General features: G+C 28.7%; 1 protein-coding gene across 2 annotated transcripts; it reads right to left on the bottom strand.

Moving 5' to 3' along the window:
* Window positions 1–907: 907 nt before the first annotated feature.
* Window positions 908–11716, bottom strand: LOC112681830 (zinc finger protein on ecdysone puffs-like). 2 transcript variants are annotated; one of them, XM_025552154.1, is made up of 10 exons: window positions 11095–11716; window positions 10198–10317; window positions 9953–10074; window positions 4972–5092; window positions 4626–4916; window positions 4460–4561; window positions 4306–4387; window positions 3836–4213; window positions 1488–1663; window positions 908–1271 (listed from the first exon to the last, which is right to left on the bottom strand). In XM_025552154.1, exons 1-10 carry the CDS (start codon window positions 11392–11394, stop codon window positions 984–986), a joined length of 1980 nt encoding a protein of 659 aa, XP_025407939.1. In that variant the 5' UTR covers window positions 11395–11716; the 3' UTR covers window positions 908–983. The 2 variants fall into 2 exon arrangements, with proteins under 2 accessions (XP_025407939.1, XP_025407932.1); XM_025552147.1 differs by having other exon boundaries at window positions 1371–1663; window positions 11095–11715.
* Window positions 11717–14787: the final 3071 nt, after the last annotated feature.

Raw genomic sequence — 14787 nt, 5'->3', positions numbered from 1 at the left:
CGTTGGCCCAAAAACACCTATCTGCAAATTTTTGAACTCATGATTTGATAACAAAATATTTTTTTCGTTTTAGCCACAGATAATATATTATCATAATCTATGTCTAGGATGCACACAACTCGTATAATTGTAATTATTATTATAAGATACATTTTATAAGTTAATACATTCATACCTTTAATCTATATGTATATAATATATAAAAATGCTATGGAATGGGGGAGGTTTGACTTTATTTATGAATATCCTGTAGAATGGCTACTGTCACCAATTGTATAAAAGACTAAAGATAAATTAAGGAGAATAATTAAGTAAGGAAAAACTGTACATAATGACAAAAAAATAAAATAAAATATATAAAATGACACACAATTATAAATTATATTGAAAAATTATCGGACATCAGTATATAATTTAAATGTATTTATATCATTGTTGTATTTAAAAAAACCTTCTAATGTTTACAATTGTTTTATCTATAACTACTTTATTTAAATTTTTAAAATTAATATAATTAATTAAGTCCTTTCTTTATAAAATAAGATTTAATTTCATACTAACCTACTCAGAAATATAATGAAATAATATTTAAACACACATATATTAAACGTAAAAAAATCTTAGTCGAAACAATATTGTTTTGTAGTATAAATATTAAAATTTAAAATATGATACAACTATCATATTATTGTACTAAATTAGATTATTTTTTTTAACTTAAATACAACCACGTAAAGAATATTATAAATTAAAATTATTGTTACTACACGTAAAAACTATATATAGACATTTTAAAAATCATAAAGTGCATGAGTAAATACAATACAATTATATAATTGAGGTAAAAATATTGATATCATAGTCCAGGAGAAAATTGTTATTACATATATTTAATTAAAATAATAAATGAAAAATTATATAAATCAGATTAGACTACTGTAAATTAATAATTTCTGTTGAATATTTAAATTTTAAATTGTATCTTAACGTCTAGCTCCACGTCTAGCCACACCACCTCGTCCTCCACGTCCTCTACCACCACCACGTCCTCTAGTAGGTGTTGTAACTGCTGGTGCCACTGGAGGTGGTACTTCAGCAGGCTTTTCTTCAACAACCGGTGCTTCAACAGTTGGAGATATTTCTGTTTCAGAACCTTCAGCTTCTTGCTTTGCTTCAATATCAGTGTCTATTTTAGATTCTTCTTCAGTTTCCATTTTAAATTCTTTTTGGTCTTCATCATCATCCAATTTGACACGTTTAACTGCTGGCTCCTAAATTATTTAAATACAAATGTATTTAGACATCATTTTCATAAATTATATAATTTAAATTAAAATATAAATAAAACTATGCTTTTATTTTTAGCTAACCTCAGAACTATTTTCCTCTTCATTTTCAGTTTTAACATTATCACTTTTGATACTATTACTGTTTTCATTCTCCATAACATTTTCATTTTGTTTGTTATCATTGTCTTCTTCAATTACCTGGTCAATGCTACGTTTTTTTCCTCCTGCAGTGGCCTCTTTCATTTTCGTCATAGTAGTGTAATTAATATAATGAGCAGCAGTTTGACAATGGATCGAAACACGTTGTTCATCAAGTAAGAAACAATTGCACAGTCTACATACAAATCCCTTTGAAGCAACTAATAATTCTTTTCCTGTTAAAAATATACAACTTATTATTAGCAACCAAAAAAATATGGTTCAATGAATCATTCTAATAAGTATATAATAATTAGTATAACATGTTAAAAACATTTGTGTTACTGAGTAAGTTTGAGTGACGTGCCAAGGAGGAGGATTTTGGATGTTCCAACTAGAACTGAGCAATTATTTTTAATAATATTTAATGATTATTCAACTATTTTAAATACAATATTCAAATAATCGTACAGCTGAATAATTGAATAGCTTATTTTTTTATTTATTAATTACTATTAATATTAATTTTAATTATTAATTAATTATTAATATTAATTCGATTATTACAGAGGAAAAATAACCACACAGTCCTGGTGTTCCAACCCTTCTCAAAATTTTAACTTAAAAAAAAAAGCATTGCTTAATATTTATACAATTTAAGATTAATATCATTAACATTTGCCAGAATTTTTTATAAAATCTAATGTCGATCTATTGTATACTAAAAAATTAATTATTATCAAAATGATTGTCTTGTAAAATTAATACATTTGGAATACGTGAAAGAAATATATTAAAACCCACCAAAAACAACTTCTACCCATAATCATTTTAAGTTGTATTAAATAACTACAGCCCGTGAAAGTTTTAACTGCCATCCCCATAAAGAACAATAAATAACCTTAAATTAGGTGAAATATCATAAGTCGTTATCATGCACATTTGACAAAAATCAGCTGTATCGGCTATATCAGAGGTAGCAAACTTGACAATGTGAACTTATTATAATAATTATTCGCTTTACCCACCAATTTAATTATAATTATTAATCATATTATCTGTTTGATTTATATATAGCAGCGGTGGGAAACTGGCGGCCAGCGAGCCTTTTTTATTTGGCCCGTTCTATATTTTAAAATTCCATCATAACATTTTTAAGTTTATCGTCCAACTTATTGATATAATAATTGTTATTTGGAATTAAATATCGTTAAATATTTAAATGTCATATGCATGTATACGTATAGCTTTCAACCATAGCTGTTTATATCGAATTTATTAATTCCGTATATATAAATGTTAATTAAAATTCATATTTTGAATGACCTTTTTTTTTCTTTCTATGCTCCGGCCAGCTAGATTTTAATTTTCTAAAAATTGGCCCTTTAGTAACTTTAAATTGCCCATCCCTGATATATAACATTATAGAAAATAATACGTAATGTAAAAAAAATAATAACAGGTTGGGAACCAATATTGGCGTTATACAAATTGATATACTAGGATTTGCTGAGGATTTAAACCTAATTGGAGATAGCATGGAAATGATTGAGCAGAATAAAATCAGTTGGGTTAAAAACAAATCAAGATAAAACGAAAGTGATGGAACTACTTCCCAATGGGGAAGAAAAAGTGGTTATCAATGACTATACTTTGATTAAGTTAAAGAGTTCAAATATCTTGGAACGATGATTACTAACAACAATGATTGAAGTTCCAAAGTCAAAAGTCATATACAAAAGGCAGAGAGGGCGTATTTCGCATAACATTTTTAAAACCAAAAGAATTTTCCAAAAGAACTAAGATCAGACTGTACATGACTATAATAAGACCAATAGTAACTTATGGATGTGAAATATGGCCCACTACTTTACAATTAGAAAAATAGCCGTTAGTTTTTAAAAATAAAATACTCAAAATGATTTATTTAATAGTGAGCTAAACAGATGGCGCAGAACAAAAATACTGAACTGAGATAAATCACTGAAGTTTCGTTGTTAACAAGACATATTAAGTGTCAAAGACTCAAATGGTTTGGTCATACTATGCAGAAAACAGAAACCACTAGTACGAAAATAGCAATCGAATGGCAATCAACGGGGAAAAGACCAAGAGGAAGGCCTAGAAAGAGAGATGGATGGAATAAGAAAAGAATTAGAAAGACTTAATGATGGATTGAGAAAATAGAGTCCAGGATCGTGCTTATTGGAGAACAGTGACGGTGGCGGCCAAAATTTTTAAAGAATTGTAAAGCCAAGAGAGAGAGAGAGAGAGACTATCTGTTTGATTTAAGGTCAAATTATTTTTTTTGCTACAAATTGTTCAGTTATTAATCATGAGAGTAATATTTAATATTGTGAAAAATTAATCTAAATATAATTAATAACAAATTCAACTTAATATATTACCAATAGCAACATTTGGATCATAAGCAGCAACTTGATCTTTATTAGCAACTAACTCGGAGTTAGTAGCATTGTCTTCTTTAACGGATTGATCATTAGTAGGATCTTCAGCAGTTGATTCATCAGTTGCAGCCACATCTGATGTTTCCATTTCTTCTTCTTTCTTTTCAATATTTTTTTCTTCCGATATTTTCTCATCAGTTGTATCAGTGGCAGTAACAGTTACATTAGTATCAGTTTCCGAAGATTTTTTCTTTTCATTGCGAATTTTTTCACCACTACCACCTTCCAGTTCTAATTTTAATTTTTTTGCGTCACGGTCACCAAGCATTTCGTATTTTTTGGCTACAGGCATTTGATCATGATCTTGCTGCTCTTCTTCTATACAAAAAAGATAAAATAAATATCACATTTAAATTTATAAAAATATTTTTTCTAGGATTTAAATAAGATAAATAATTCAATTAAATAACCTTCGATTTTAATCATATCAATCAAATCAAACTCATCATCTTTCAAATGAGGATTTTCTATAGTGCGTAATTCAGCTACTTTCTGCAATATAACCATAAAAATTAGCATGATTTAACTAAATATTTTAGATTAGCATTAAAAAGATTTATTGACCTTCAAATGTCCAGCAGTAAGTTTATGTTCATCCATCTCAAGTCTAGTATGGAATAATGAATCACACAATTTACATTCAGGATGCAAAAATTGTTTAAGCTTCTGTAAGATACAATACAAATTTCTTATAATATAGCTCAATATATACTCAAATATTAAGTTATACCCTGTGTCTATCACTTTTCCGATGGCCCGTGAGCGGACCATAAAAACGTACATCACACATAGGACAATAGCTACGTAAGAGTGGTTTGGAAGAATTAGAATTTCCTCCTGAATTTTTATTTCCACTGTTTGATTTATGTTTATTGTTTGTTACACGTTCCAAGTCAATTTCCCTTTGATTTTCAACAGCTTTTATTTGATGTCTCATAAAATCAACTCGCATTCTATAAGCTTCATCTAAGTAAGTCATCATCAATTCATGAGGTCTTCCACGAACGTGTTTTTCAAAAGACTAAAATAATACATTATTAATGATTGCAAATTTAGTGGTATATTGTGATTATTACCTCGGAATCCCACATATGTTTGAAGCATACATGACAATAAAGTACTGCAGAAGGAACACCAACATAAGATGCTTTTTTGTCAGCATCCAGTTGTTCCTTGGTTCTTTCACGTTCATTTTGTCTAAAATAACCAATTTAAAATATTATAATTTAAAAATTAAAAAAAAATCATAAATGTTTAATTTTAAAGAATCTTTAAGCCATTATAACTATGCAGACAAACTTGTGCCAGTTCATATAGAATTATTGAATCTATATTTATTTTCCTATTACATTATTACAGCCTGAAGAACCATAATGAATCTGGAAGTGTCGGTCTGCGAAATATGGTTAAGTATAACATAATATGTTGGGTGTAGGAACTTTTTTAATTTGTATAGCAGACCCTTATGCCATACTCTATCAAACGCCTGGTATACGTCAAGGAATGCACAGATACAGTAACGTTTTTTCCAAGGGTAAAGGAGACAGCGTCAACAACTCTATGGCTATTAGTCAAGTGCTTAACACTAGTTATGGGAATAATCGAAAAATCAGTAAACGAAATCAAAATAATTGAATAATCAAATGATTAATAGTCGAAAACAAAATAATAAAATAATCGAATGATTCATGATTTAACTGCTTGAACTGGTTGTATAAATAATCAAATGATTATCTATAAGCGTGAAAATGAAATGCATTTTCAATCCAAATGCAATTTATAGGTATTAACCCAATTAGTAAGACGATTACAGATACCGGAAATTATACCAATGATTAAAAATAAAATAAATAATAATACAATACTGTTAGACAGTTAACTTCTTATTTAGTACCTACATAATGGACAATGAGTAAAATACTCAAATTCAATTAATTTACTTTTGATAAATATGTCTGGTACCTATATTTGGATTATTAAAATCATACCATTATTTTTTTTTCAAATAATCGAATTATTCGATTACTCTCATCACTATTTAGCACGAAAACCAAATTGATAGTCTGATAAGATTTTTTTTTCAAACATATTAGGAAGGTTACGTTTAAGTAACGTTTAAGTATTTAGCAGAAAAACGGCAATAAGGTAATCGGGGTATAAAAGTTTATTAATGATTCAAGTAGTTAATTCGGTTTTGGAATCGGGGTGATTTTAGAAAATTTTCATAGAAAGGGGAAGTAAGAGTCTTAGGAAAGCATTGAAAATGTGAGTAAGGAAGGTGATGGCACATTTTGATAAGCATCTAGCGACTTTCGCTGTAATTAAATCGAATCCTGTTGATTTTCTAAATGAGTATTTTTATTTTGTAAAATTTAAGCAATTTAAAAAAATTCACTACAAGCATTTCTAATTTTTGATTTTTAATGTAATTTAAATAATAAACTATGGATTCTATAAACAATTTAAGTAATTGTAAATACAGAGAAATTTCTGAACAGTACACACCTCAGTCACCATTATTTTATTTGCTATTCAAAGAAACATTTTTGAAATTCATAGTCAATGTGTTTAAGCAAAAAATATACAGTAGGTTAAATTTAATTATTATGTTATTATTTATCATCAACAGATTTTATACAATGGCTGATAAATCCCTACATATTGATATAAATGAAATCTTATGATTTCATTTATATCAATATTCATTTATATCATTTAAATCAATAATCTTATGATTGAATTCTTTTCCTATATTCGTGTTCCCAAAACAGGTAATTTTTTCTTAAATTTTGTTTCACCAGACTTACAGTTCGTAATAAATTACACTGTCCTTACATTTCACTACTTTAATTTATTAAATTAAGCATGACATTTCAATTTTTAATCCACGTTTTATAAATGTCATCTTTATTATTTGCGATCTGTGTTTTTTCACCGACACGAAAATTTTCTACAAATATGCAAACTTCTAAGTTTCTGTTGTTTTGACAGAAATTTAAAATGTATTCACGAACTAACAACCCCCTATGTTTTAATAAACTTATAGCATTGAAAACCTTCACTAACGAAATACACAAAACATTGGCACATTGATATTTTTGTTATAAAGATTGCTTTTATTTGTTATCTTACCTTATCTGTTCCATAACAATTTTAACACGTTGAACGCCGGTGATGACGCGTAGTCGTCATCCGATGTAGGGCGCGCCCAGCCGATGACGATTCGTAGTCGTCATATCACAATTATTTTTGTATGTTATATAAAATAATCGGCTGTTGGCGAACGATTATTATATTTAGTACGGCCATTCAGTATAAGTATTAGAACAAAAACAAACAGCTGGTTTCGGTTTCCCGGCATTTTTATGCTTATAAATTCGTTATCAATATGAATAGTGTATAGCAGATAAACATTTATTATTTTTCTATTAAAATCGATTTTAACACGTGAACGTGTTACTTTAAAAGTGTTTTATAGTTATATGGAATTCATTAATATAAGTATTATATAGTATATTATAATAATATGAATTTTCAAGATAGCTCGTCAACGAGTTCTAACACTCAAAAAAGTATGAAAACAAATATTTTATCTGATAGCGAGTTACTGGATATTTTAGAAAATGGTAAGTTTTCGTCGGATGAAGATTTCGGCATTGATTCGAATGATGATGATGATGTATTGGATACAGGTAATTTATCAGATGAAAATGAAATAGACAATGAAGATAATAATTCGTGCAGTATTGATAATAATTTGTTGAGTTGTAATGAAAATCAATACGACTGGTTTACTAAATCCCCGACTGTAGAGAATATTTTCTTTATAGGTACACCTGGTATAAAATATATACCAGAAGGAGATCAACCTATAGATTACTTTAATTTTTTATTTACTGACGAATTGTTGGACCTTCTTGTCGAAGAAACAAATGCTTATGCGGTTGATATTTTACTTAGTACTACTTCAAATAATGCGCGAATTTCTACTTGGTTTGATACTAATAAATCGGAAATGAAGTTATTTTTTTCATTACTCTTCCATATGGGTGCAATAAAACTAGCTAGGATAGAAGATTATTGGAAGACAAACATGTTATTCAACATCCCATTTTTCCGCGAGTACATGAGTCGAAATAGATTCATGTTGTTACTTCGGGCTTTACATTTTTCTCGTAACACTAAAGAGGGGGAACTGGCTCCTAAAAATAGGTTATATAAAATTCAGCCTATTTTAGATTATTTTAATTCAAAAATGAAAGAAATCTATGAACCATTCAAAAATTTGTCGATTGACGAATCAATGGTTTTATGGCATGACAGATTAATTTTTCGCCAATACATACAAAATAAAAGGCACAAGTACGATGTAAAAATGTACATGCTCACCGAACCATGGGGACTTATTCATAGAGTAATGGTGTATTCTGGGAAAGGTCATGACGTATCCGAAGATTTGTCTCATACAGAGTTTGTGGTAGATAACCTTATGAATGGATTATTATATACAGGTAGATTTCTATTTATGGATAATTTTTACAACAGTGTGAAATTATCTAGAAACTTGTTGATAAAGAAAACATACGTAACGGGAACTTTAAGGCAGAATCGTAAAAATAATCCTATAGATGTCATAAGACAAAAATTAAAAAGAGGCGAAAGTATTTGTAGGTATACGAGTGATGGTATTTGTGTCGTCAAATGGAAGGACAAACGCGACGTTTTAATGATTAGTACCGAATTTCCTCATGAAATGATTGAAATTTATACAAAAAAAAAAGTTAAAAAAGGCCCATTTACGTAAAAAATTACAACGAAAACATGTCAGGTATAGATAGGCAAGACCAAATGTCCTCGTATTATCCATTTGAGAGAAAAACTCTAAGATGGTATAAAAAAATTGGCCTACATTTTATGCACTTGTTATTGTTAAACTCATATTTCTTGTACAACAAACATGTTAAAAAAATGAAATTGTATGACTACAGGCTTGCAGTTATACAAGGGTTATTGCCTGATAGTCAAAATATTCCAGTCAATTCAAAAAAAAAGGTATTCTGAAACTCATTTACCGTTAAAAGTTCAGAAAAATAGTAAAAAAAGATATATGTACAAAAGGTGCAAATATTGTTATTCAAAAGGAATTCGTAAGGATACTATATATTTTTGTGCCGAGTGTCAAGCCTGGCTTATGTTTAGAAGGTTGTTTTAAAGATTTTCACAAACAAACTTAAGTCTAAGTCATTTGTTATACATTTTTTTTTATGGTTTTCATTATTTTAAATAGGTATAAATTTTATTTTATGTTTTTCTTGTATTGAAGTCACAATACCATTTATTTTATTATTTTATTATTTGTTATATTATTACATAAATTAGTATTCAAAGTATTCAAAGTTAGTTTTATACTATAATAAAATATTTTTAAAGTCAATAAAGTATTATTATTATTATATTATACTATATTTTTAAATTTTATTATTTCTTATATGCAATTTATAAAACATGACGACACGTGGTCGTCAACGGCCATTAGACAGTATAGTATATTACATGGCCGATGACGACGCCTGGTCGTCACAAGCGTTATGTTATCAATATTTACGCGGCTGGGTAGGCGCGACCTCTGAAATATACGCGGACGTCAACGTGTTAATGAACATTTTTCTCTATAATTGTGTCATTATATTTAAACTCACATAAATATAGGTTTCTGTTATTAGAACGGCTTACCATTAAAATGTAATGTAAATGTTCCTAAACAATCATCAGTTATTGGGAGAGTTTCATTGCATTAATTAATATATTAATTTAATTATAATTACGTTCAATTTATTAACTTGTACATACTTTTGTGTAAAAACTTAAATAAATTTAATAGCTTAATTTGCAAATAAAATACTTATGTTTTGGTACTTATTTTTTATTATTGCCTAGTATGAATATAATTCTTCTTAAAATCAACAATTGAAACTAATAGCCAAATGGACACAACAAGGTGTTATACATCTTTTTAGAAACCTACAAATATCATAATATTAATAAATAAAGTAATACCCTTTTTTGTTTTCATCAGTGACTTTTCCAGCAGATTTACGCTTATCTCCATCCTTTGTTCCTCCTCCACCAGATTTACGACCACCACCAGAAAATCTATTATGTGGATCACCACCGCGTCGCTAAAAACAATTTTATTAATTAAATATGCATAATTTATTAATCGGTTACAAATTAGAACAAAAAAAAAAAAAAAAATGTATCGCTAAAATTTTAAAGCAATATATATATATATATTTTAATACCCTATTGTCTTTACTGTATCCTCCATCTTGTCTTTGACGCATTGGTAAATGTGACATTCTAGGACCACCACTGGCCCAACTACCACTTCGATTAGGACCGCCTCCATAACCACTACCAGGCTAAAAAAAAATATATAATATTTAATAAAAGAATAAAGAATTGTCAAATAATTACAAGTATTACAAGTACTAATTCATTAATACATTTGATGCGTCAAAAAATTAGTTGTAACACATTGAAAGTATCACAAAATGTATTTATATTTCTCTATAAGTGGCTAACATTTGTTTATGGTACTACATTTGGTTCTGAGTTCTCTTTCTCATTTTCACTACTGTTCCCATTAACTACATTACCTTCACTCTAACTACTTCCACTGTACACATTTTCAGCATAAGATCAATTCATAATATGTTTTACATCATCCGAAGTCAATATTCCTTGTTATTTTTCATAATCTTTTATTCGTATAACCCATTGGATTATCCATTTATATTATATAAATGATTATATTAATTATATAATTAATGTTTACATATGACAAGAGACACTAGATTTGTAGCACTAACTGAAATAATACTATTTTAAATAATATCGACGTAGAATATTATATTATCTATCAAAATATTTAGGCATTTAACAATATTAGACAACAAATTATTTGACAAGATAAAAAAGCAACAACAAAAATAATTGTTTTAAAATGGAGAGAACTCAAATAACAAATATTTTCTATAGATAGGAGTGTTTAAAAATAATAACTCTACCGAAGTACGTCACCATATCAGAGAACTTCTATTTCAACAAAGCTGTTGTCGCTTATGACTAACAGTCGCAGTGAATGTACTAATAAGTGATTAAATAAATTTTTATTTTTAATAGATTTACTTAGGTACCATGGAATTAGACGATGTCAATAACTTGCTGATTATGTTACTAGCCATTGCTAATTGAGTGGGTGGAGGGTGTCCAGCTTGCTGTGGCTGTCTAGGCAGTGGGCCTCCAGCACCAGTGCTAGATTGCCATGGATTGACAGATCCAGCACCTCCAGTCCTGTAACCACCACCGCCACCGCTATTGTATCGACCACCACCAGCTCCGCCATAACCACCGCCGCCGCCGCCGCCTCCGCCGCTACCATATCCTCCGAATCCACCACCGCCGCCGCCACCACCACTTCGTCGATTGTAGGCCATTACAATGTTCGTGCAGATATACGTAGATAACGAAGTGTATAGCAAAAGTGCCGACAGTAGCTCTGATTGTAAATATTTGTTACACGCCCGATCGACGGTGGAAACGGTATTTCACTACGCCGGTAACTATAAGAGTTGTAGACAAAAAGAAATTGAGATGATTGCACACGAACAACGATAGTGGTATAAAAAAAAGAACTATGAAAGAAAAACTTATGAAAGCACACACAGACAAACAAAGTCGACAAGACGCGGACCGACAATAAAAATGGCGTCCAGTAGGAGCGTAGGATAATGTGGGTCGTGTTTGCTCGCTACCGGTGGCACCATCGCCGATTTCGTGGCGTCGGCGGTATCAACAGTCAACAGAGTAGCCAACATGACGATCTAGAGAGTCGACGGCCGGATCAATAACGTAATATCTCGTACGGCGTGTCGGTATCGCGTGAGGAAGTAGTGACGGTGTTTATTTTGTCGCCCATTGCTGCCGGTGATGATGACGTGTCACGGGTCCCGCGTCAATGTAATTTCGTTATCGATTTTCATCCGTCTCGTTGCCGCATAAACGGGTAAAGAAATCTAAACGTCAGCTCGGCAAACGTGATCGGACGGCCGCTAGCCATTTATAATTGTCGCGCGTTCTCAATCGCGGCTTGTCAATGTCGTAATGTTAATAAAACGATTCGGCGATAAATTGCGATCTTAAATTAACGTGGTATAACAGTCGTAAACAATGTTTAGAAAGTTTGTTCCAATAAAGTATACAACACATTTAATGTGTTTTCATTCATTTTTAGATAGTGTACTAGATGTTTATTAGAGCACGACCGCATTTCGTGTTCTTTGAAAGTGTTCAGTTTCTGTGCGCTTATTTTACGTGGTTATCTGCACTCCGGACATTTCTATTACAGTAGGCAGTAACGTTCGTAAAATCATTGAGCGATAGAATTATTTAATTATTTTAATGATACACTGATATTCCAGATGATTTAATTAAGACGTAATATTAGGTTACTAAAAAAAAATTATTCGATACAAAAACATTACCTTACGTTACTATTGGACGGTTAGACACCGAACTAAGGACTCTCTAAATGACACTAGTTGCATATTAGTGTACATATTTATACATTTATGGTACTTATGCATGTATTGTGTACCCACGATTTAATACATTCAAAAGAAATTGTTTATTATATTAGTAAAGAACAACGTTGGTTAAAATACAATTTACTTCAACTATTTTTAGTTAATTCATTAAAAAATAATGATTTATTTAGCTCGGTTGAATACTACTATAATAATAAATATTCATTAAGTTAAAATTTTCAATACATTTGTTTGTATATACATTTTATCACATACAATTGTTGTGTATAATTTAATCATGTTGGTATATAATTATTGTTAATTATTTAAACTAGATATATTACTAGTTGACCTAGCAAACGTAGATACGTCAACAAATCATTTTTGTAAATTATAACTGTACGGTGTATCTATTGAAAATAATAAATAAATTCATTATAATTAAAATGTTTAAATATCCACGTCAATTGCCAAAATATCAGAGGTTAATTTTAAAGACAACTACAATATTTTCAGTTAACAGTTTCATTTATATCCTGTAATTTTCTATTTCTTACTGATACATAGCTAAATTCGATTTTAATGATTGTGAATTAGGTTTAACTAATTTTAATGTAGTTCAATCTGATAGTTTTGATCTCTTATTGAATAGAGATTGGGATGTTTTAATTGCTATAAACGATTATTTTATCAATGAAAACATTCTATTGCCAACATTAATAGCATTGCATTTGTATGTGTTAAAGTAAATTATAATAATTTTGAACTTATTTTAGTATGTCTTTATATTTTACCAAATTTCAAATCTAACCTATACTCTGAGTGTTGTGTTATTATTGAAGACTTAATATTACAACATAAAAATACTAACATTTTGATATTTTTTTAGCGATTTTAACCTAAATGAGTTTGTTTGGAATGATAATGTTTTATTGTCGAAATCTTAATAATGATGAAATAATTGTAAATGCATTAATAAATATTAATGTTTAAAACAATTTAATAATGTAATTAATTCTTCTGGGCGTATATAAAACTTAATTTTTTCAAATTTAGAAGTAGGTTCAGCTATGACAGGTAATTCACTTGTTTTTCTTAATGATAACTATCACCCACCTATTTAATTTTTAATTAATCACAAATTTTTTACTGTTAATTCAAATTTTTAAATGATTTATTTATTTTTAATTTTAATAAATCTATTTATTATAATCTTTGTAGTTTTCTTAATGAATGTGATTCAGTAGAAAATTTGAAATTAGTTGACTCAGATTTAGCCGTCGTTTTATGAAATATTAAATCATGCAATTGAAATGTTTGTTCCTAAAATACGTCTTAATTTAAACTATTCTCTTATTTAGACAAATCTAGAATTACATAAATTGATTAATTTAAAAAAAAATTGCTAATAAAAAATATAATTTAAAAAAAGAATTATGATGACTACTATACATTTTTTAATCTCAGAAAGAAATGTAATACTTTGTCTATTCAATGTAATAATAATTATATAATAAAAATTGAAAACGATGTTATTAAAAATTAAACCTTTTTAGAATTATTTAAATGGCTTAAAAAAGATGTTACCTGTTTTTTGTATAATGGCACAACTTCAGAGTTTAATAAAGAATCAGCTGCTTTTTTTAAAGATCATTTTTCATCGGGTTACGTGAATAATAACGATAACATTGACTTAATTTTAACTTAACTTTATCTGCCTAAATGTTATGCTTTTGATTCTAATATTAAGTATAATATAAATCTTAGCTCTTTCCAGTTATATGTTAGCGAAGTTAATGATTATTTATCTACTTTAAGTATACACGTGTTGGTCCTGACAATATCACCCTTGTATTTTTAAAACAGTTCTGTAAACTGTAGTTTAAGTTTGTCTTGGTTATACCATTATAATATGTATTTAATAGATCTAATGCTCTGGGTGTTTTTCTTCTTTTTGGAAAAGGTTTTTTTGTTACTCCATTAGTTTTATGCAAAACTGATAATATTTCTGATCTTTGTAATTATAGATCAATCTACAAAATGTCTACTTATACTATACCTAAAATATTTGAGGCTCTAATAATTGTTAAATTTTCAGCTTTAATGAATAATTGTTTATCTAAATGTCAATATGGGTTTCGTTCCAAACATTCAATTGTTACAAATAATCTAATACTTCAAACTGACATTTTCAAATTGATTGTATGTATTGTATTATACATTGAATTAAATTAAATTAAATGATTATGATGGTATTCATGATGTATGTTTAAAATGGTTAGTCTTATATTATATATTAGTGAG

The sequence above is a fragment of the Sipha flava genome, unplaced genomic scaffold (assembly GCF_003268045.1).
Source record: "Sipha flava isolate LNK unplaced genomic scaffold, YSA_version1 103_pilon_pilon, whole genome shotgun sequence".
NCBI classification, from domain to species: domain Eukaryota; kingdom Metazoa; phylum Arthropoda; class Insecta; order Hemiptera; family Aphididae; genus Sipha; species Sipha flava.
Note: the sequence above shows the minus strand (reverse complement) of the source record. Positions and strands in the feature narration are given on the sequence as shown.